Genomic DNA, 23699 nt, shown 5'->3' on the forward strand with positions numbered 1-23699 from the left:
ACCACATACTCTCCCCTAGACAAAGCAGGGAAGCCTTTGTAACTCACCTGGTGGCTCCTGATTGGCCATTGCCTGACCCTTCCAGCTGCTGGAGGATCAAGTCTTGTAAGTATCTGAGCTTGAGTGGCTTATCTTGACAGGGGGTGCAAGGCCAGTGATACCCACAGCAGGGGACAGTGAAGGCCTGGCTACCCCATCACATCTCCCTTTTCATTTTATGCCTCTGGATCAACAATATCCATGATCTCTCATTTCCTGGCATATTTAACTCCTCCACTAAAACTCCCCTCCCAACTTGTTGACATGAATGATGCATCATAAATAAAGCCCTTTGCCACCAAACCTTTTGAACTCACCTTGACTCTCCAATTCACAAATCTGTGTTGACTGTCTGCACATTTGTGTTGGAGCGAATGCTCTGTGAGGAAGGCCTCTGCTTGTACCTGGTTTGCTTGATCCAGGCCTCTCGATAAGCCATGATCACAGTGGGCAACACATTGTCCTGTGTTTGCGGGACCTTCTGGCACATGCTGAGTAAGGACTTGATTTCTGAGCGGAAGCTGTCATTCAGCCAGCAGTAAATGAAGGGGTTATAGCAAGTGCTGCTCATGGCAAACCAGTGCAGAGCGAAATAGAGGGAGTTTTTGGTCTTGATGCCAAGGCTAGAGATGAGCACTACATAACAGTTGAGTGGGAACCAGCAGACAGCAAAGACCACCACAACCAACACCAGCATCTTGATGCTTTTCTTCTTGTTCTTGTAGTGGGTGATGTACTGCTGTGTGGTGATGTCCCCAATGGCGCTGCGCAGCCACAGCTTCTTGGCCAGGTGTGTGTAGGTGATGGTGATGATCAGAAGGGGCAAGAGGTAGAGGAGGAGGAAGGTGGAAAGGTCTAAGTATTTCCACACCAGTTCTGCAGGCTCAGGAAAATCAGGAAGACACAAACTCCGGACAGTAGCTTCCCTTTCAAAACAAAAAAGTGTTTTTTATAGTATGTGGCCACAAAAACATTCATGCAAATTCCTTCATTTCCCAAACCAGTGTGGGACTTTCAGGCCACAATATAAATGGCCTGTCTGCTGCACTTGTGGATATCACAGAGCTAGTATTACCACCACTGCTTCCATAGGACCCAAATCTGCTATAATTATGTACACTGAACCATACCTTAATATGCAAGCAGCCTCACTGCAATCAATGTGACTACTCCCAAAGTAAAATACTACCAGATGGAAGGATGGCAGAACCTGGCTCATAGTAATTAATATCCTTCAAAGGGGAAGAAGTACCTTCCCACTTCTGACTTTCATGTCACCCCACTTCCAACCCCCCTTCCCTCGCTAGAAAAACAAATAAATTACAGATGTGACTACTTATAGATACCGTAACAGTGTAACTGCAAGATGTTTGTGTGCATTCTTTATTACCCCACGCCTTGTATTTGTGACACTTCTCTTTCTCCATATCCTCCTATTTGAGTGTATATGCCACCTGTGTCTTCTTTTGAGCTCCTTAGGACAGAAAACATGACTTTGTCTGTCTAGCATCTTGCATTTACGGGTGCTGTAAATAATAAATGATAATTGGGGGGTGAAGGCTAACTGTGCAGGACAGATTATGAAACTGAATATACAGTATGCAGAAGTGTAACTATAGTGGGTGTTTGTGTGTATGCACACACACGTGGAGGGGAGTGCTGTACAATTTTGATTGTGGTATGTTTGGGTGGAGCTGCAGAAAAGTAACAAAATGCTACTTCTCTAAGGCTTTCCAGCCAATGATCTCGAAGCAGATATTAATCAAACCCTTGTCACCAGTGAATGAAGCAGGTGCTTAGGGCGGCCAATGGAAAGGGACGGCACGTCCGATCTTCGGTGGCAATTCGGTGGCGGATCCCTCGGTCCCTTTCGGAGCAAAGGACCCGCTGCCGAATTGCTGCTGAAGAATGAAGCAGTGTGGCTGAGCTGCCGCCTAAGTGCCGCTGATCGCGGCTTTTTTTTTTTTTAATTTCCTTCCTTTGGTGCGGCAAAAAAGCCTGAGGCCCTCTGTGTTAAATGAATATAACTATCCCTGTATTGTAATTCTGTTTATGAATATTTTACACTTCTGTAGGCCTCTTTCTCCATCGCTTTCAAAGTGCTTAGCAAAGCTGGGTAAACATGATTATCACCATTTTATAGAAAAGGTAACTGATACAGAGAGGCTAATGGGGCTACACCAAGAATTAGTATGGCCCATGCTGCTTAATTAAAATACAGGTCCATATATGTATCATACATATGTAAATTAGTATTATTATGCACTATAATAATATTCATACTATCTACTTTTACACTAAGATAAAAGTGCTAATGGTGATCTATGGTGTAAACTGATTACTTGCTGAGTACACAGCATAGTACTGCACACTAGGATGTTTATACTTTCCTCTGAAGCATCCACCATTGGCCATTGTTGGATGGGCCATTAGTCTGGTGCATTATGATACAAAGGGAGGGCAGTTCCAGTACAATCCTTCCAGTGTTTGCACGAAGTGGAAGATGTTAGGTTCCCATCCTGACCAAGGAGAGCAGCATTTCAGAAAAGTGTTAGACTAAATCAGGTCCTTGTATCCTAATGGGCTTTTTTGTCACCATGGTGTGCTCTCCCTTGTATTGAGGCCCACATTCCTGTTGTCAAGAGTGAATGACATGGTTTGTGTGGTTTTTTTTCTGAAGTGTTTCTTGTTTAGAATCATGCAAGGCCTATTAATGAAAACTGAAATCTTCTCTTGGAAGCTGTTGCTGAGAAACGGGCAGTTTTGTTTGTCATGGCACGAGATGGGTCCTCCTGTCCCCTCAATAAGGCAAAGAGAAACTCTTATGACCCATTTTTTATAAACAAGATACCAAAAGCTGTCTTAAAGCAAGTAACTGCAAAGAAAAGGGAGTTCCCTGAAGGAAGGACAAAGCAAGGACAAAGCCCCCTCAGACCACTCTTAGGAACACTACACAACCCTCCTACTCATCTCCCCAGCACAGACCCCAAAGGGACAAACAGAAGGTAGGAGTGTGTCTCTGTAATATCCCAAGCTGTGGGCTCCATCCAATGACTCCCCACACTTCCCCAAGCTCACAGGTGTTGCCTGTTAACCTGACCCATTATGATAGGCAACTATCTATTAACATAACTTAAACAATTTCTCAGTGACCCCCACCAGAAAGGACTGAATGTTCCATAGACCAAAAATAAGTACATGTAGCTGGAATTGATGAACTATTAAGGGAGGTGGTGACACACACATTTATTTCCTGGGGGTGTTTTAAACCCATCTTTTTCTGTCTCTCTCCCCTCTGCTTTGTCTCTCCCTACCTGTCTTCTTCCTACCTCCGTCTGTACTCAGCTGCAGTCACTGAAGACTTCTTAATCCCTGTCAGACAACTTTATTCCCCACAGTTTGATTAATATCTTTAATATCCTGTTGTCAACCTCCTGCACTGACTATTATGCCATTAATTGAAGACCCTCCAGAACTGACTTCTGTGCATGTGGGATGACTGCAATCCTCAGAGGAGTTGACAAATGGCAGGTATGTAACTAGAAAGATTTTGGATTTTTAGGACTTGGAAACTTTTGGTAATAAGGAAGTAGATGCAAATGGAGAAAGCAGACTTTGAGACAGAGAATTTAAGGCCAGAAAGGACTGTCACAGTTTAGGGCAACTGCACTCACAGGTGCCGACTTTCCAATGTGTGGGGGGTTCTCGACCCCTGGCTCTGCCCCCACACCATCCCTCCCCCCAAAGCCCCACCCCGCCTCGTCCTGCCCTTTCCTACCCACCTATTCCTGCCCCGTTCTGCCCCCTCCCCCGAGCGTGCCGCATTCTCACTCCTCCCCCCCTCCCAAAACAGCTGATTGTGGTGAGCGGAAGGCACGGGGATGGAGCAGGAGGTGCTGAATGGTGCAGCCCACCAGCGGGCAGAAGGTGCTGGGGGGAGGGAGAGGTCCTGATAGAGGGCTGCCGGTGAGTGCTCAGCACCCACCATTTTTCCCCATGGGTGCTCCAGCCCCAGAGCACCCACAAAGTCAGTGCCTATGACTGCACTTGGATTCCCCCTCAGTGGTCCTGCCAGGGCATCCACTCTCTGCTTCCAGCTCCTCAGGTGTTGTTTCTCTTGAGTGGAAACAAGCATGTCTCTCCCTTCTTACTGGGGTTTTCCCAGGCTGGACAGTTCCATTGCCTTCACTCTGTCATTCCCAGCATGGACAGGTACCATAGGACACCTGCTTGCTTTCTCTTCAGAGTTGGATAATACTGTAATTGCTACAGACATGTTACCACACAGTTCTTTCTAAGCAAGCCTATTTTATTCTTACAGTACAAAACATTACAGAGAAAACATATTAAAATAAATAAAAGGACCTAATAAGCTTACTAGAGTTCATCCTAACTTTCTCTTGGGCTCTGGCAAGCCCATCTTTTAATACCCCACCCTAGGGGTGTCTTTGTTGTTACAAGTTCAACAGAGCTTCAGCTCACAACAAGTCCACTCAGAACACATTCAGTTCCCTTTTTATACAGTTCAGAAGTCTTAGAACTTGAGTTTCCAGAGGCAACTAGTAAGTATACAAAGGATCTCTCCCTCTTCAGGCCATATCTTCAAAAGATTGGCTTCGGAGGAGAATAATTTGCATTCCTCTCACCTCAGTGTATTTCCTAAGGAAATCCATTTCCAACACATTGTTCTAAAAAGATCTTTGAGCTTTCTCATACCTTCCAGAGATTGCATTAATCTTGTCCTTCTGCTAAAGAAGTTCCATACAATCTCACAACAGCACGTAAACATTTGCATTTGTAATACAACGAACTCCAGAGGTGCTAACTTTAATTCAGGAAGGTTTCACTTAATTCAGTAAAGTTTATCTTAGTTCTGTAAGGCTTGTTCAGAATATTACAGGCCATTATCAATTAATATCATTAAAATGGGGTCACGACCCACTTTGGGTCCCAATCCACCATTTGAGAACCACTGATCTAGTCTAATCTCCTGCATATCACCAATACCACCTAGCAGAAAAACACTAAACCTAACAAATGAAATTAGACTGAGGTATTACAGCCCTCAGGAGCCTAAATTATTATGTGCCACAGGCAGAGATGATCCTGTAAAGCAAACTGCATGCCACACTTCAGAGGAAGGCATCTCCCTCCCCGCCCCCCCAAGGTCACTGCCAATTTGATCCAGGGAAGAATTCCTTCACAGTCCCACATTTGGTGATCAGTTAGACCCTGATCATATGACCCGTATCTGTGCTCTGACCTACCTTTCTTACAGGTACCACCAAACCCACTCACCAGCAGTTGGCACATATACAGTTATGCACATCCAGAATTAGCACTATAAATAGCCAGGCTTATCAGGCAGTTAGCGCACAGAGCAAGCAACCAACGTGATGTCTCCCCTGATAAATATCTGAATCTGCTAGTGAAAGCAAGAGTGGGGAACATTACTTGAAGGAATCGAGAGGTTCAAATTGTATTGTAAAGGAGTGTGAGGTGGGGTTATGCCACTACGCGAACTCTGAGATGAATGATTATCCTCATAGTTCACAGTTCTCCAGGTATTATCATCCAGGTACTTATCTCCAGGGATTTCTAGAAGGATGCAGGAATGCATAGTAAAAGGTTGTAGACCCTTTGTGAAAGAACTGTTGTGAGAGCAAAACCAGGCATACCACAGTATTTTAATAAATCTATGGCCATCAAGGAACTCAGTGGTTCCCACAGTGCTGCACACTATGGCCACTTAGAACTTGCTGTTGACAGAACTTGTATCCTGCTCCAAAAACCTAGCCCACTACCACTTAAGAATCTCCAGAACTTGTTAGCAGTATATGTCAGCGACGCACAGTGGTGCAGTTCTGATTCCGTTCAATGCCATCCAGAGGGCGATGATGCACATACTCCCTAACCAGTCCTTTACACTATCAAAAACTCCAGTCCCAACCCAAGGCAATGTTTCCCCTCGCTGAGCTGTCTAATGTGTCAATGGATGAGCAGAGACAGGGGCAAATGTAACAGTCTGAGCAGCATTTGTTCATTCATAAACAACATGTCTATACATTAAACATAGCTGCAAAGCAGTGCAACCACTGAGGTAATCCAGCATTCTGTTTGCGTAGTCTAACCAGTGAGGACATTGTATACATCAGTAAGATACTGCCCAGGCAAATAAAATGCAAGCTCACATAAGAAAGAGAATACAATATACTACACATTCATTTTATATATCATCTTAAATATGAATTCCTCCCTCCCCAAAAGGGAGTGAGAAATTAAGAGGCGAGGCAAAGGAAACGAAATGGGCACTTGTATTAAAGGTTTTTTTAGATAACATTCTTAATATAATAGTTTTGATGTAACAGCATTGGGTACTCTCTCTTTTGCTGTCCATTCATAGGAGGGAAGTAGCTGTGAGCCAAGGAAGAAAGCCAAGGCTATCTTGTGTGGTTTTTGAACAGATAAGTCAGAGGGATCTGTAAGCAAGATGAAAATCTTTCTAATGTTGATTATTATAGCCTACAAATTCTTCTCCTTGGGACTGAAATCTCAAGCGGACAATATTGTTCACTGTGATACTACCAATTCTCTCTTGCTCCAGTGGGATTCTCCTTGATATTTACTGACTAGCAGTATTGAATGAGAACATGGGAAAAAAATAAACCTGGTTTGTTTTGATGCATCATATGTGGCTGCATCTATCCCAAAGAGACCTTCTTTCTTTACTGGTTAGGAAGAGAGTCTCATTAGCTGGTGCCACAAGCTTGCTGTCAATAGTGGACTAAGGTAGTACCTATGATCTTGGCCTGCCCCAGAGCACAATGATCCCTGGATCCATCACCCCATCCTGCCCCCATGATACAATGTTTTGATGTCGGGATCCTAAAGCCATAAGTCCTCAATAGCTTCTGCCTATCTGTGTTGGCTATATTGCAGGTATCACCCTGAGTTTGATTTACATGCCTTTTGCTGGCACCGATCCATGCTGCTTTGTGGGCACTGGGGTCAGAAGAAATCTCATATAAAGGGAGAAGAAGTAGTTTAAGGCTTAACTAAGAAGAGACAACTGCTGGGTCTGGGCTTCCGCATGGTAGACTAGATAACTATCTTGAAATTGGATGCAAGATAGCTATCTTTGGACTCCTCCTTCCCTTCCCTCCCCTCCCCTCCCCTCCTTTCTCCAAATGGAGCCTGAAGGGAAACATTTATGGATTTTGCTATGCCAAACTCCAGCTCAGAATTTTCACCTTCTTGTGGAACTCTGTGAATCTTCTCTGAATGTGAAGTTTCACTTGATCTCCTTCAGGTTTGCCAAGCAAACAGCACTCTTCACCTCCTCTTCACAGCAAAATAACCAAAGCAAAGTGGCATTAAAAAGAGAGGTTTTATTTTCCTGCAGAATACCAGACCACCTTTAAAAGCACTACCATGTGTTATGGTGCTGCTGCTTCTATTTTGATGTATTGGGTTTAAGTGTTTGTCAGAGGTGCCTAATGTGTTGAGAGAGGCTCCCCTTGTTTAGATTTATCAAACAAATAAAACCAAAGATGCTGAAGTGAGATGATCTCGCTCATTGAGTAAATCAGCTCCTGTGGCTCAGTTTGCTGAGGTGTGTGCTCCTGTTGATCAGCAAGGGAAGTCTTTGTTGTGTAATGTGGTGACCCTAGATAGCTCTATGTGTGGCTTAGACACGTATAGCTTTGCCTCTGTAAGTATCAGACGTGTGCTGTGGTTTTGAAAGTTTGATTCCTGCCTCCTTCACCTTCCCTCACAAGAATATAGGGTTTGTTGGATGGCAGGAGGTGTCCTGTTTATGAACAAAAAGGTGAATGGGGAAAACAGTGGCATTCTAGCTAAAATAGCCTTCCAGGAGTGAATCTAGTGCTGAGAGAAACCACACAGTACCTCTAAGTCTTTTAGCGATGACAGAAAACCATGGCCCTGAGCACTTGTGCTCACTAAAGTTCCAAAGGCCCCAAGTTTCACAGTGGACCAGCTGTCTTGACCAAACTCCATTTTTGTAATCACATTGGCCCAGATCCTCAAAGGTATTTAGGCACCTAACAAACATTAAAATCCATGACAGGTGCCTAAATGCCTTTGAGAATCCGGGCCATTCTGTCTATATAGAACTCCCCGTGCATTGTCAATTGGACACACTGATCGTCACTTCTTGGGCTAAACTATCCTGCTTTATGTCAGCTGCAGCTTTTCCCACCTGAAGAAGTAACTACATTTCAGTAGTGGGGGAAGCGATTCTTCTAAATGACTGTGTGAAGTGCCATGGGGGCAGAGGAGCAACTTACCGGTAGTTGTACTGGAAAAGCTTCTGATAGATTGCGTGGGGCAGGGAGAAACAGGTTGCCATCAGCCAGATAACAGAAATGCTCAGCACTCCTCTTGTTAATGACATCCTTTGCTTTAGTGGGTTCAGAATAACCTGCAGTAGAGACTTCACAGTGACCATCATCTCACCGGGAAAGAAAAGTCCCTTCATTGTTACCCGGAACTGATATATTTCTTCACACGTTCCGATGCTTCTAAGAAAATCACTGAATGCTTAGAGAAATGCCTAACAAATTAGAGTGATTTAGAGAAAACTGAAATGTAGAACTCTACAACAGTACCAAAGCCAGTTTTCTCTGGTTTGTCTTGAAATTACATCAGACCTTAAACCATGACGAGCTGTGACAATTGTGTAAGATTGAAAGGATGTTTATTCTAAATATATCAAATTAAGAAATGCCTCACGCTGTAACTGAGGCAACAGAGCACACCTGGCTTGGGTATTTTGAATTTTCACACAAGGTGAACTGAGCTCTTTATTTTTTGACATTATTTGTGGAGAATTTCAGGGTCTGAAGATCACTAATTGCCTGATATCAATGAAAGTTTTCTACAGCGAAGGGACATTGTTTGTATGTTCCTATTTTTTTCTCTCTACATTTTGTAATTAATGTAGTGCTCACAAAAATGACAGGCTGATACCAATGGCTGTAGGCCAGAATAACACAGGCAGATGCTATGTAAACTCCCCTCTCAACTCTGACAATGCCCCCTCTTGTGACACCCCATTTTATTTCAGTTCTGGACTCCACTTTGCTTGCCCATGGTTAGATAGGGGATACAATGGTTTGGAGCAGCTGTGCCAAAGGAATCTTACACCAGTCTGGGGATTCTGTACCTGATGTCTGTCCAGAGCTATGGCTGTCAGGGTGAGTGTGGAGACATGAAGAGAGCAGTACTGCACAAAGCGGCTGATATGACACATGGCCTTTCCAAAGACCCACGTGCTGTTCACAAACCGAACCTGCAGGGAATGTAACAAATCAGCAAAAACCATCAGCAGGGCACAGTGGTTCATGTACCCGAGCCAAACAAATAGAGGCGCTCTTGAGACTGCATCTGGAGAGCTCATGAACATACATAGCCTTATGGTGCCCTCTGTCACTTGGGGCAGGTTTCCTTTGAAGCCCAAGAAAACTATTGTCAACTTTAGACATTGAAACTCCTTGGTTATTGTTTATAAGGCTACGACTTAGACACAGAGGTTGTGGAAGTCATGGAATGCGTGACTTCCAGCAATCTCTGTGACTTCAGCCTGAGGTGGTTGGGAGCTGCAGGGTCCCCCACCACCCACAGGGGCCGGGAGTCGAAGAGGTACCCCCCCGCCTCTGGTGGCCCCTGGAGCTCCAAGCCGCTGCAGGTGGTAGGGGTACCCCACAGTTTCTGGCTGCAGCAGGGGAACCCCTAGGCTCTTGGCTACAGTGAGCAGTTGGGGCCCCTGAGCTTGCAGGTGGCGGGGGAACCTCTGGGCTCCTAGGCACTGTGGGCCCCCATAGCTGTGGGTGGCTGGAGTACCCCACAGCCCCCAGCTGCTATAGGTGGTGGGCGCCCCTAGAGCTCTCAGCCATTGGTGGTGGGGAACCCTAGTGTTCCAACACCCAACCTGCGGTGGGGGCCCTCAGAGCTCCTAGCCGCCCCATAGCTGCCCCGCAGATCTCCATTTTGACACATATTTTTAGTAAAAGTCACAGACAGGCCACGGCTTACATGAATTTTTCTTTATTGCTTGTGACCTGTCCGTGACTTTTACTAAAAATATCCCTGACAAAATCTTAGCCTTATTTATAAAGGTTAAGACTGAAATTCCAGACATTTTGCCAAATAGCAACTTCTAGGAGCTTCACATCTCATTTAGAGCCTTCTAAAGGGTTGAGCCTGTAAATCACACCCCACTCGTGAATAAGTCCAGTGACGGAGTCTATACAAGCACTCACTCCATATTGCATGGAAGCCCTATTGCACTCTAGTGGTTCAATGGCAAGGACAAGGAGGTGATGTTGTTGGAGCTAATTTTGGATTTTGAAAGGCCCCTTTTTTGCTTACCTGGCAGAGCTGCTGTCTATGGGCCATGACTCTGCCCAATTCAAGTCTTAGCCCCAGAAGCATGCACCGAGTGAGTGCAGCCACCAGATGAAGCACTCTGCTGGATGGCCAAACCCATGCCTAGCTCTGTTTTCAGCAGGCATAGCAGCGAGGCTTGTGGCACTTACCAAAGTGAAAGGAGTGTTGAGCAGAGTGATCATGATATCGGACACTGCCAGGTTGACAATGAAGAGACTGGTGGCTGAGTGCGTCCTCTTGTTCTTAATCACCACGTGGCAGACCAGCATGTTGCCAAACAGGGATATGATGATGATAACTGAGTATGCTACGATTAGAAGAGCTTTCACTGTGGGCTTCTGGGACTCTGGTTCATACTTGGCCAGCTCAGCAAACTTCTCCCACTCAACAATCCGGCTGTCTGTCCAGTTGAAGGCTGTCCTGTTGGCTGCCTGGTAGATTGACATGAGGTTAGCCAAGGAAGAGCTATGGTCAAATGTCTCCAGAACTCCTGTGACCTGGGGAAAGTAGGGAAGCGACTGATGTAGGGGGCGAGTCATTGTGGTTTCCAACTGGGTTAAGCTAAGAGGAGACACAGTTTAAGGTGCAGCTCCAGGAAGTGTGGTTAGTGATTGTTTGACTTTGGAGAAGCTGCTTCTCTACGAGGCTAGAGGGCATGCAGTCAGCATTAGTAAAGCCAGCCTTTAAAATGTAAAGTTAGAGAGCAGCTACAGGGCATAATAAATTCTTCTGTGCAGTCAGAAAAGCAGTAGGGTCTTGTTTAACTCTGATGTGCAGCGTGGAAAGGAGTTGTGAGGAACTGCAGACGCTCATAACTCTTTCATGTGGTAAAAATTGCATTAGCCACTAAGGGTGAAAAAAATTCCAAAACTACATGAAGTAAACCTGTAACAAACTCTCAGGTCAATGTTAATCTTGGATAGTATTTGGCACTGTCCTACTACCACTTCAGCTTCTCTCCTTGTTCTCAGCTGTACTTATTGTTCTTTCAACCTTCTGAGATTCTGTTGTGTTTATCCTCATTTCTTTATTTCTGACCACCTTACTCTTTTCTGTTGAAATGAAATGCACAGCCATTTCCAGGACTGTCCTTAAGTGCACAAATAGCTATTATCTTCATCTAACCACGATAATTGTCCGGAGCATATTCAGAACCTGTGAATTATATCAGAAGAAGATTATAGGCTATTTTCTCTTCCACACAATAGCTGTGAATTCTGCTTCCACTTTTTCATGTTTGATGGTACATGACCTTTTTAGCTAGAGGCCTATTGATATCATATACAAATAAACTATTACGTAGACGCAGAAGGACTTGAACATTCCTCTAGGCTCAAAAGCTTAGCTCCCAACACCTTCTGAGCCCCCCTCTAAGAGCACATCCAGATATTTCTGGCAACTGACCTGCAATTAGCAGAAAGCAATACATTTTTTGTATGCTACTGATTAACAGGGTGGCATGGCAAAAAGATGTTGTTAGCGGGAATTACTTAACTATATCCCACCATCATGTATTATGCATATGCCATATATACACATTAGAGAGCAAAAAGTGTTCCATGCTGTGACGGGTTGGACCCCTTGGGAAGTCACCTGATGTGCTGAGATACCACTAAGTCTACTTGTTCTGCCAGCCTGGGCCCCTTTAACCAGTCTTACTGAGCCAGGCTCTTAAAACCTCTTCTAACACACACACAGGCAGGGCTACGCTCAGCTGCAGATCAGCTCTGGGAAGACTCAGCTTAAGGACTTACTCCAGCACTCAGATGTCCACCTCCCTTGGAGTACAAACCCCAAATTATATGAAATTTGCCTTTTCTCTCAATGTGGAGGAGGGTGTACACAACTTCTTCCCCCCCACCCCCAGTTAGAAATTACATAAACTGGGTTATATTATAAACCAGAAATAAATGTATTAACTATAACAGGTGTATTTTAAGTAGTTACAGAGGTAGCGGAAAGAACAAGGCAGATTACTAAGAAAATACAACAGAGCTCGTAAACTAAGCTTAATACACTAAAGAAGCTGGTTACATATAAGTTCTCACCCTAAATGTGGTTCTAATAATCTTCTTCACAGGCCAAATGCCCTTTCAGCCTGAGCCCAGTTCTTTCCCCCATTCAATCTTAGTCGTTTCCAGCAGTCATCTTGGGTGGGGTAGCAGGGGAGAACTGATGACCTTGGGCTACCTCACTCTCCACCCTTAAATAGGACTTGCATAAGGCGGGAGTACTTTGTTTCCTAGTTTGCCCCCACCCTTCCCTTACAGTGGAAAGTGACAAGAAGACCACCTGACTCTGTGGGGTCCTTGTCGCCATTCTCCACAGGCTGACCCACAGGTTCACAGGAAGACTAAGCTCTTTTACAGTCCATTGTCCTCTCTGATGGGCCATCCACTCTGTCTGGCTTTCCTATTGTTGTACCTGAAGTGTTAGCAGTGGGCATCACCCAAAGTAGCATAGTTGAAATACAGATTCATAGTCAATACTCTTAACTTCAGATACAGAAATGATACATGAATACCAATAGGATAATCGCATTCAGTAGATCACAACCTTTCCAATGATATCTCACATGAGCCATCTTGCATGAAGTACATCTCAGTTATGTCATATTCACTATCATAAGCATATTTTCATAAAGAATATGGAATGACACGTCACACATGCTACTTAAAAGTTGCATCAATGTTATTTTGCATACCCCTCTGCCTGTGAAACCAGATGCCTTCACTATTGTAAGTGCAACTCAACAGGCCTCAGAGGGAAAGGAAATCTTTGAAAAATTCCTAAAATAGCTTTTAGTACATTTGAATAGCACACTTTCAAGGACTGTACACATCACAAGATTCCGGGGTTAAGCCTTAAACCATTGGGCAAGGGAGGTTTCTGGCTTTCTAATGGTACAAAGACCAACTCATGTACTTTGAACGTGTCACCTAATTATTGCCAGTGTTGTGTCAGGGTAACCTGCAAAGAAGGAAACACTTCTTTAGCAAGTTGATTTTTCTTTTTTTTTAAAGTGGAAGCTGTTTGGAGCTGCTCAAAGGTTTGTAGGTGGGGCAATATTCTCTCTCTCTCTCACACACACACACACTATAGCTCTATATTTTTTCAGGTTGTCTAGTAAGAGGCAGTAGGGTGAGCAATTTGTACACTCACTGAATGATCCACTGCCCCAGCCACAATATACGAAGTTAGACATGCAGGTATAATGGGTGGTGATTTGAGTGAATTCACATGGCCAGTCTCTATAGATAATTCTCCCTTCCAGGTGGTCCTTCCATTTCAACCATGAAGCAAAGTGTGAGAGCAGTTCATGGAGGAAGTTTATACTGTGCTATATCTGCTTGGAGGATAAACAAGTGATTTGGTCAGGCCTGCCAATCTGGCATCTTTCACCACCCACTGAACTCAATGAAAAATGTTAAGGAGAAATATGCTCCCACACAGAGACTGCAAATCTCAAATACAATCAATAAACACCTGTGGAAAGCAAGAATTTTAAAGCTTTTCATCCATTTTGTTGTTTCCAATAAATGTTGCCCCTAGCTAGGTTGAGGGAGGGGAATTTATTGCCCAGTGTTTCTGACCCTTTCACCAAATTGACCAAACCCATAGTCTTGTATTTCTACTGTTGTCTGCCAGTGCTGGGGGATACCCCAATACCCAAGTTCCGTGTTGTTCCCAGAGGATGATATTTCTTGCTTGTTGTATACACTATCCTTTCAATGCAGCATAAGGACAGGGCACTGACTTACCCTCCTCCCCACCTCCCAGAACTGTTTTATCAGTAAGAGAAATCACTGTAATAGCACCTTATATTTGCTTGGCACTCTGCAACTGTGGACCCAAATGTCGCAAGGAGCTCTACAGGGGCTGATCCTACGCCTACTGTGATGTTGTGTACACTCCACACAGGACTGGAAGGGGTTAAGGTGGCCAGGGAGGCTAATTAACTCCACGGGTGGGGCCTGTGTAAAGCCAGTTAGCTGGCAACAGAAGGAGGCTGCTGGGAAGTAGGATGTAGTCACGCCCTGAGTAGAGGGAATGGGTAGGCTGGCAAACTCAGAGAGGGAGGAAGCCATTAAGGTAAGTGAAGGCTCAGGGGAATAGCAGCAAGGAATAGGCGTGCAGACCTTGGCTGCTGACCAGAGGGCCCTTGAGCTGGAACCTGGAGTAGAGGACAGGCCTGGGTTTCCCTACCAGACACTGGGAATGTGGCACCAACCAGGCAAGGGACAGCAGATTGCCTGGGACAGTTTATCCTGAAAAGACTTTGTTATGTGTTTCCCTTCCAGGGGTAGTGTATGGTGACCCAGCTAGAGTCATGAAGAGGAGGTTGCGGTTCCTAGAGTGAGAGGTGTCTCTAGACCGAGGATATGACGGGAGAGACACCACCAGTGAAGGGTTCAATACCTAGCCAGAGCTCACCCTCAGGATAACCAGGAGGAGACACCATTAATGGTGAGTCACCTTATGGTACCTACACAGAACTCTGTGCAGCATTGGGCTGGAGATAATAGGAGATGTTCCCTGCCCTGAAAAACACATGCTTTAAGCTAGATAAGACACAGGATAACAGCAGAGGGAAGGTGGGTTGTGAGGATTACTAATGAATGAAAGGACTGCTGGAAGAAGTGCATTAGAAGGAGGGATATGAAAGAAGAACATGAGGGTACATGGCAGATGAGAAGACAACGACCCTCTAGCATGTGAGGTAACATGATGGAAGACAGGAAGGCAAGACTGGAAGGAGAGAAAGAATACAACAAGGTAATATGTGGGATAGTATTAGCTGTCCCAGCTCCTAAAAGCTTAATCCTTGCAGGCTAGTTAAAGAGCCCTGAACTCCTTTTGGGTGTCATGGTACAGCATTAGGACTCGACTTGGGTGAATCATACACATTATCACAGCCAAGAAGAAAACCAGGACTCTGTCTTTTATTGGCAGCAGCTCTGCCAGGTGAGCCAAGAGACAGTCTAACATAGACCAAGCTGGTAGGAGCTGTGCTTAGTCTCATACAGAACTTTTCCTTTGTATTGTTTTCAGAACCAGGGGTTGGACTGTGTTGTGGGTGGGGGGGTTTGCTTGTGGGGCTCTGATGCACAGCTGCTTGGCCCCTCAGCCACTGTAGGACTGTATGTAGTGAGCTCTGTGCTGTCCTGTCCCACTCCTGGAATAACCCCCCTTCTGTGTGGGGTGGGGAAGTAGCTGGTAGGGAAAGCAGTTACGGCGCAAATGCCAGCAGAAAGTTCCCCTATATGAGGGAAATTCCCACTGTCCTTTCCCAGCCTCTTGGAGGCCATGGCACAAACAGGCCTCTGTGGACTGGAGAATCTGGCCCCCAGTCTCTGCCAATGGTTTGACTCACGGATTTGTCAACAAGTGTGAGCTGTAACATTCCCATTAGGGCTTGTAATAATGGTGAGGTCTGAAAATCCCACCCATAAGCAAGAGGGAAATTCAAAGAAGGCAGCTAACATGAGGGGAAGAGAAGCTGGTACTGCTTAGAAAGGCACTGCCCAACCTCAGTCTTGTTCAGTGCCATTTATTATTTTAATAGGAAGGATGATTAGTCCAGTGGCTGAACCATGAAACTTACAAGGAGACCTCAGAGTGGGCCAGATTCACCAAAGGGCTACACTGGAACCTCCCCAGGGAAACAGGCTGCAGGAATATAACTTATCTGCAACTTCAATATGTAGTGTAGGGGCTCTGTACGGGCCCACAGTAGTGACAAAAGTGGGCAGTGCTGGCTGAAAAGGGAGCCTGGCTTTCTCTGCATGTCTTAAACAGCTCTGTTCTCCCTCCTAATCCCTTGATATCTTCCCCCTTTCTCCTTCGTGTTTGCCTGAGTTTCTGGAAAGTCTTTTAGGACAGTGTTAAGGATGGTCTATAAAAACAAATGGATACAAATGTGGGTCTTGGAAGAAAGTATCCAAGAGACTGAAGGAAGCATTAATCCTGAAAACAGCTCATTGAATGCACTTTCCCACCTGTTAAATTGTTCACAAGAGAGAAAGGTGGGCTATCATGGAAATCCAAGAGCTTTTAGCTGCCAAGTACAGCAGGAGTAATCAAACAGAAAAAACATCTGATTTTCTGAACACCGAAATAATACTGGGGGTGTGATTAGCCTTTGACTGTGGTCGTTATGCTTTTGCATGACACAAGAGCCAGGGCACATTCAATGAAACTGAAAGGCAGCAGATATCAAACAAAAAAGGAGATCTTTTTGTTAAAAAAAAAAGAAAAGAAAAAAAAAAGTCACAATTAGCCCATGAAACTCGTGTAACAAGATATCTTTGAAGCCAAGAGCTTAGCAGGATTCTAAAAGGAGTGGGTGTCTATATGGATAATGAGAATATCCAGATTTACATTAAGTAAGGATTTTACAAAGAGCGTGGAAAGGATATAACCCTGTAGTAACTTTAATTTAGTCAATTCCTTGTCATATTCAGCATCACTCTGCTCCCCTTTAGGCCACCACTATGTCTGACCTTTCCCTTCCTTCCCCATCCTCCTCTCTCTTTCTTCCCCTCTTCCCCTCTTTGAGAGTCTCACTTACTCCTTCCTTTGCATTTCCATTCCTGCAGCAATTCCCAGCTCTTCTATGGCATTAGTCCCTTCACCTCCTTTTTCCGTTCTGTCTGCTAGAATGATCTGCCATGGAATAGTTAATGCTGATGTTGAAGTATCATCACTGGGCTTTATAGCTGATGTGTCAAATTAGATGAATGGGGAGTGGGTTGGTTCACACCCGTCAGAGCTATCTTATCAGCTCTCTGCAGACTCAAGCAGACAACACTGTGTCAGTTTACACTGATTTAACATTTGGAAGGTTTTCTTTGCAACCATAAGATAGTCTATATGATATTATATATATATATCGATAATATATATATTATATATATTTATATATTATATATTAATATGATAATATATATATATATATATATATATCTATAATATACACTCTACTAATTTTTTATATATATATATATATATATAGTCGAATATTTATATATATAATATTTATAATATATTATATATCTATATAGCGACTGGATAGACATAGTGGTTAAGAGCCGCGCCCTTTGATACTGGAGAGACCGCCCTTTGATACGAGAGACCTGGGCTCAAATCGCTGGTTGGTACCCCAACTTTCCAGTAGGGCGTCCATTGGGCAAGGGACCCCCTAACGGCTTCACGCTGCCACCTCAAATTGAGAGTGACACGAACTAGGAGAGTATGCCGGGCTCGGATGTCGCCCGCGCATTAACAAGGTCCGTGCCAGATGTTGAAGGAACCAGACAATCTGACGATAAAGTGGGCTATCTGGAAACAAACCATTGCATAGGATGAGACAACGAGAACCTTGGAATTGATGGAATGCTACTACAACAGTAGAACCATAATGAGAGGGATATATGAAAGCGTATGAGGGCGACTTGGATGGACAAAAGCCTACATCCACAACTTACTGAGAAAACAGCTAGTTCCCAACGCTTCACATAGTAAAGAGGAAGCTGCTGTCACAGCGTGAGATGAGACCAACCTCACACTTACATCCCAGACTCAAGCTAAGACGCTGAGGAGAACAAGTGGATGTGGCAGCCCACACCTGAAGCTGAAAACTTCACTGCCCCCCTTCCATTGCAGAGCACATTCAGCGATATGAGGCATAAGATCATGGAGAACTAGCTACAGTCAATCCTCGAGGACCATTTACCGAAGGCTCAGTGGAGAAGTACCATCAGATAGTATGTTCAGAAGATGCAAATAGAGCCCTCATGACAATCCCTGCTTACCACCATAACTCGAAACCAAGGAACTGGTATGACCGCTATAGCCTCTGTATCTCCTTGGAGATGGCTTGGCTACTACGATAAGAAAGAAACAACAGTATGTACCCACCTGGGCAAATGAGGTTGGAGGATAAGATGCAAGGCGACTCGGAGAAGAAGTTAGTCAGGCTGGTGAACTTACAGAAGGGTGTAGAGATTAAGGACTAAAGACTCGCTTACTGAAAAAATACAAGGAGCTTACTCCATTCTGAAGCCGCAGAGACTGCGAAACAAAGGCTCACAGCACTAGCTACCTAGGCTAAGGAGATACACTAGAGAAGCAGAGGCCAAAAAAAGTAAATGCCCTGTTCTCCCAAGAACCATTCCAAGGTGTAGCTTCTAACTGCAGTGCCAAAACACACAATAACAAGCAGAGCCAGCGCAGCAGCAGAAAACTGAACAGTACTGGAAGAACATAATGGGGAGAAAGAGAAGAACTCATAACACCAGTGCAAAGTGGCTGCAGGACCTGAGAACAGAGCAGCAGCAATCTCCAAGACAGAAACGCAGTCACATCACAGGTAAAGACATGCCCAGCAGCGGGTCCAAGAACATGAAGAGCTGGACAGCACCTGGACCAGACATGGTCCACACCAATGGCCCTAAAGACACTAACAGCAGTGCAATAACGCCTAGCAAGCACAGGATGAACAGCTGCTAGCAGAGGCTCCACCCAAAACTGCTAAAAACAAGGAAGGAACAGTTGCTGATCATGAAAAAGTACCCTGCAAGGGGACAGAACCGTTCCAACTACCGGCATCATAACGCTGCCTCCCCACAAATGGAAGTCTATCAGGCATCATAGGCCGCCAAGCTAACAGGACACACATGGGCCACGTACATTGAGCACAGCTCAGAAGGGCATTGGGAACAACACCAAGAGGCTCACAAACACCAGTTTGCATCATAGATGAAGCAGTCGCCACACGAACTCAGGTCTAGGACAGACCAATCTGAGCACAGCCTGGATTGACTACAGGAAAGCCTATTGGACTCAATGCCGGCACACGTGGATCTGTGATGTCTGGCGCTATACAGTCAACAGGACAACTAAGCGACCATTCCTCAAGAAATCAATGGGACATGCGAAGTACAACACTAGAAGTAACCTCAAGGCAGCTTGCACAAGTGGCCATCAAGTGGTGGCATATACCAAGGTGGATGCCACTGTCCCCGCTGCTGTTCTGCATAGGCTTAAACCCCCTCAGCCAGAGAATCACAAGGACTGGATACGCGGTTAACAAGTTCAGGAGCTGGAACTACCATCAGCGCAACCTCCTCATACATGGGATGACATCAAGCTGTATTGTAAGCTATGAACCGAGACATTGACTCGCTAATCCACCTGACGCGGATCTACAGTGAGGATATCGGGAATGTCATTCGACTGGGAGAAGTGTGGCCGCGATGGTAGTGAAGAGAGGGAAGGTAGTCAACGACTATGGGGTGGAACTACCGCAGCGGGCCACATAGCAGACATAAGACCAGCTCAAGTACCTTGCATCCCACAGTCACATGAAACCACGATGAGTGAGCAAGGAATGACGCAACATCCAAGTATCACCAAAAGGGATAAGCAGGTCCATGAGAGCCAGCTCAGGGGAAGAAACAAGATCCACGCCATCAACAGGATACGCCTGCACGTCATCAGATACCCTGCCGGCTTTAGTGAGCGGCCAAAGGAGGACATGGAAGGCTGCCGGGATGTGAAAACCGGAAGCTCCTCACAAGGCACGGAGGTTTTCCACGCGCCAGTCTAGTCCAACACCCAGAGACTGTTATACCAAGCCGGAAGACGGCAACTGGTAGATCGGCCTGATCAGGGGGGCTTAGGTGAGCCGTCAAGGCCACTCGTCCTGAATGAAACCGGAACATCCCAGGAGTACATCAGTAAGATGGCCCCAGATGGAGCTCTGAGAGAATGGCCTGAGGCAGCAATGCAGACATGGGAGGAAGACCAAGCAGTAAGGAAGTGCCATGGCAAGACAAGACCTGCATGGGATGTACCATCGACAGACAGCTGAGTGGCTGACATTGGGAAATCCTACCATGGCTGGAAAGGGCCTGGACTAAAAGACAGCACTGGAGGAGCTGATCATAGCCAGCAAGGAAACAGCACTGAGCACCAGATCCCATATGAGGCCAGGGGTCTACCAACACAGAGAGGCACCCCAAGGTGCAGACCTGTGCAGAGAGGCCTCAGAGACAGTCAACACATAGTGGCAGGATTGAAGATGCAGGCAGGAACAGCATTACACTGAACGGCAACAACCAAGTGGCTGGCATGTGTAGCAGTGAACATCTGCACAGCGTATGGGCTAGACCCTCCAAGACCAGATGGGAGATTTCCACAGAAGGTTGTGGAGAATAGCAGGGTAAGATTCTGTGGGCTTTCCAGATCCAGACGGACAGGCAAGTATGGCCAATCAACCAGACATCGTGGTAATAAGACAAGGACAGAAAGACAGTGGTGTGATAGATATAGCAGTGGCACGTGACAGCAATCAGGAAGAAGGAATATAGAAGCGTGAGACAGTTACAAGGGCCTGAAAGAGCGACTCAAGAAGGATGTGGAAAGTGCAAGGCCAAAGTGGCCCAGTGGTGGTAGGGAGCCACTTGGGTGTGGACTCCTAAGCGGGTGAGTGGCTCCAACAGATCCCAGGAACAACATCAGAGCTCTCTGTCCAGAAGAGTGGCAGTGCTTAGGAACAGCTAAGATACATGCGCAGAACCCCTCAAACTCCCAGGCCTCTGGTAGAGACCTTGAGGTTGAGGAAGATCACCATACCAACCTCATAGGGGTGAGCAGGGAAATTATATATATATATATATTTTACATGAAAGCTGAATTTCTGGAGAATGTGGCTAGGTCATGTGGGCCACATACATACACTATGTGGTCCAGATCTGGTCTGCAGGTCATATGTTTGACAGCCCTCCTGAAAGTGATGGAGATTAGGAGGAAACTTCCCCTGAGGACAGGTTATTCTATAAGAGTGGAATTTTTAAAAGCGTCCAAGTGATTAGGCACGTGAGCCCTACTGAGTCAGTAGCGCTCGGGTGTCTAAGCCATTTAGGTAGGTTGGAAAATCCCACCCTAACTGGCCATTAGAGAGTTTCTTCCATTTGAGGTAACCAGTACTGGCTGCTGTTGGAGACAGGATATTGGATCAGATGTACTACAGATCTGATCTGTGATGGAAATTCCTATTTGTGTGTGTTTAAGCTAAATCTAGATTGTAATCCTGTCAGAACTGAAACATTGTGTTTTTGTGTCTGAAGGGAGCTTGCATAGTAGGCAGGTTTTTGTACATTAGCTCATAGTTCTATAGATTTATATATTAACTGGAGGAAAACTGAAGTAGACAACTTCAGACAAACTTTTACATGTTTCTTTTATGGGGCATCAGCATCTCTTTGGAATGTATGTCTAGTTGTTTAAAAACATCTTTTCTGTTTAACAAGCATCTTCACAGTAAGCTGCCAGTTAAATCCCATTCTGAATGTATAAGCATTACTGAAGCTGTTCCTCCATTGCTTTGTCAACCCAGGATAAAAGCAAATAAACTATTTAATAAAATCAGATATTAAAAGTACAAATTATGCACAGATTACAGGCAAAATCTAATTAACTAGGAGAACAAAGTACCTTGTCCTTAACTTATTTCTCATTCTGCCCTCCACTCACATTTGCTTAGTTTTGTACAGAAATCCCCAAGAATTACTATGTCAGCTTTAAGTACTGTCACAAAAATGTCTCGAATTCAAAACATAAGGGCAGCAACAGAAATCCTCTAACAATCACAGCACTGTCTCCTGGATTTATCTCTGTTTCCATTTAGGAATTTATTTAGGGATCTGCAAAGAAGTATATTCCAGCATCGCACCCTGATCTGAGCGATCAGTGATCTGTTTGTTTAAAACGCTTTCCATTCAACGGGTCTCTTCAGAGAGCATAGAACATTCACACCCAGGAAAGTGTTGCAATCTAGTGACATTCTCTCTCTCTCACACACAATCCCCTGGATAGCTTTTGCAGTCGTCACACACACACACACACACTCACAAAATGTTACAATCGAGTAAAATGCAGGCCAACACTCCGTATAAACAGTGCAATCGAGCCACACACAAACACAACCCCCTCGGAGATTGCAAGCTAGTGGCACACACACACTACATTTTTTAAAGTGTGTGATTAAAATGCCGACTGACTACCCGAGAAGCTAAATTCACAGAGCCGCTGCACTGAGCCAAGTGCAGCAAAATACCGTTCGTCCTCCCTTTGCTCCATATTTAACTTCGCTTCTTTACCCACCTGCTGCAGCAAGAGGTCTCGCAGCCACCCCGCAGCTCCTTCGAAAACCAGCCGCCTGGCCGGGAGGGGCGGCTCTCCGTTGGTCCCGCTACTTTGCAAGAGGATCGCTGCATCCCAGAGATTTCCCTCTGTCCTCGCCCGCAGCCTCCGCGCTCTCCCGCAGCAGCACGTTGGAGGGGACCAGCCTGTTGCACTCACACATGGTGCCTACCGCCCGCTTTTCCTCAGCTGGCCACACGAGCGACGCCGCCCGGCCAGTCAGAGGCAGCTGCAGGCAACTAGGGTGGGGGGACGACTGCTCTCATTCACAAAACAGTTGGGCTGGTCCCCCGCCCTGGGTGGCACTGCCGATCTGCAGCGCCCAACTCAGCTGGCAGTGCGGATGCCACAGCAGCAAACCCAGCAGAGCAGATTGCAGCCCCAGGGGCACGTTGAGTGCCTTGAGCAAGGACTGAGGGAGGCTATACCGATTGCCAAGCTGCCTGCCTCTCCTGCTTTCTCGCTGCCTTCTATAGAGTCCATCAATATGGCATCCGGCTGCTTAAATTACACTGACTTTTTCTGGGGGGATGGGTTATTTAGGCAGGTCGCTTTGCTTCTTCATGCCTCCATTTCCCCATCTGTGCTGAAGATACTCACCTTCCTTGGTAAAGTGCTTTGAGAGCTGGGGATGACGTTCTGCATAACAGCGAGGTATATTATTCGTTTGCAATATCAACCATGCAATCAAACCCTGGAGAAATCAGACCATAACCAGGCCAGGCTCCCCCCTAAAGTGAATGGCTCAATTCCAGTTTGCCTGGAGATGGGCATGCAGAAGTGACCCTCTCCGGCAGGGAAAGAGAGAACACAGGGAAGCATCTGAATCACATCATTCTGAAGGAATCAAGGTAGGAGGAAGAACATTCTGAAGTCTTCAAACTAGTGACAAAGCACCACCTCCAACCAAAGGGAACTGGATTCAAATGCAAGGCACCATATGTTCCCTTTTTCAAAAATTGAGATAAGAAAATCCAAAATGTATCTCATTGTGCGTGCAATATACACTGGCTAGAAGTGACTTTAATATTGGTTGTATTAGC

The 23699-nt window shown here is 45.5% G+C and overlaps 1 protein-coding gene across 1 annotated transcript; it reads right to left on the reverse strand.

The window, feature by feature from the left end:
- Positions 1-293: 293 nt before the first annotated feature.
- Positions 294-11587, reverse strand: LOC116816568 (G-protein coupled receptor 83-like). Its single transcript, XM_032765900.2, has 4 exons — positions 10599-11587; positions 9227-9352; positions 8349-8482; positions 294-965 (listed from the first exon to the last, which is right to left on the reverse strand). Exons 1-4 carry the CDS (start codon positions 10986-10988, stop codon positions 371-373), a joined length of 1245 nt encoding a protein of 414 aa, XP_032621791.1. The 5' UTR covers positions 10989-11587; the 3' UTR covers positions 294-370.
- Between the last annotated feature and the right edge of the window lie 12112 nt (positions 11588-23699).

Source organism: Chelonoidis abingdonii, chromosome 8 (genome assembly GCF_003597395.2).
Source record: "Chelonoidis abingdonii isolate Lonesome George chromosome 8, CheloAbing_2.0, whole genome shotgun sequence".
In the NCBI taxonomy this organism is placed as follows: domain Eukaryota; kingdom Metazoa; phylum Chordata; order Testudines; family Testudinidae; genus Chelonoidis; species Chelonoidis abingdonii.

Excerpts from the sequence above, each read along its gene's own strand:
- LOC116816568 (XM_032765900.2), bottom strand. The coding sequence starts at position 10,988 with ATGACTCGCCCCCTACATCAGTCGCTTCCCTACTTTCCCCAGGTCACA. Across the intron at positions 9,353-10,598 it reads TCAACACTCCTTTCACTTTG|GTTCGGTTTGTGAACAGCAC; the intron begins GTAAGTGCCACA and ends CATTCCCTGCAG. Across the intron at positions 966-8,348 it reads CTTTTCCAGTACAACTACCG|GGAAGCTACTGTCCGGAGTT; the intron begins GTAAGTTGCTCC and ends TTGTTTTGAAAG.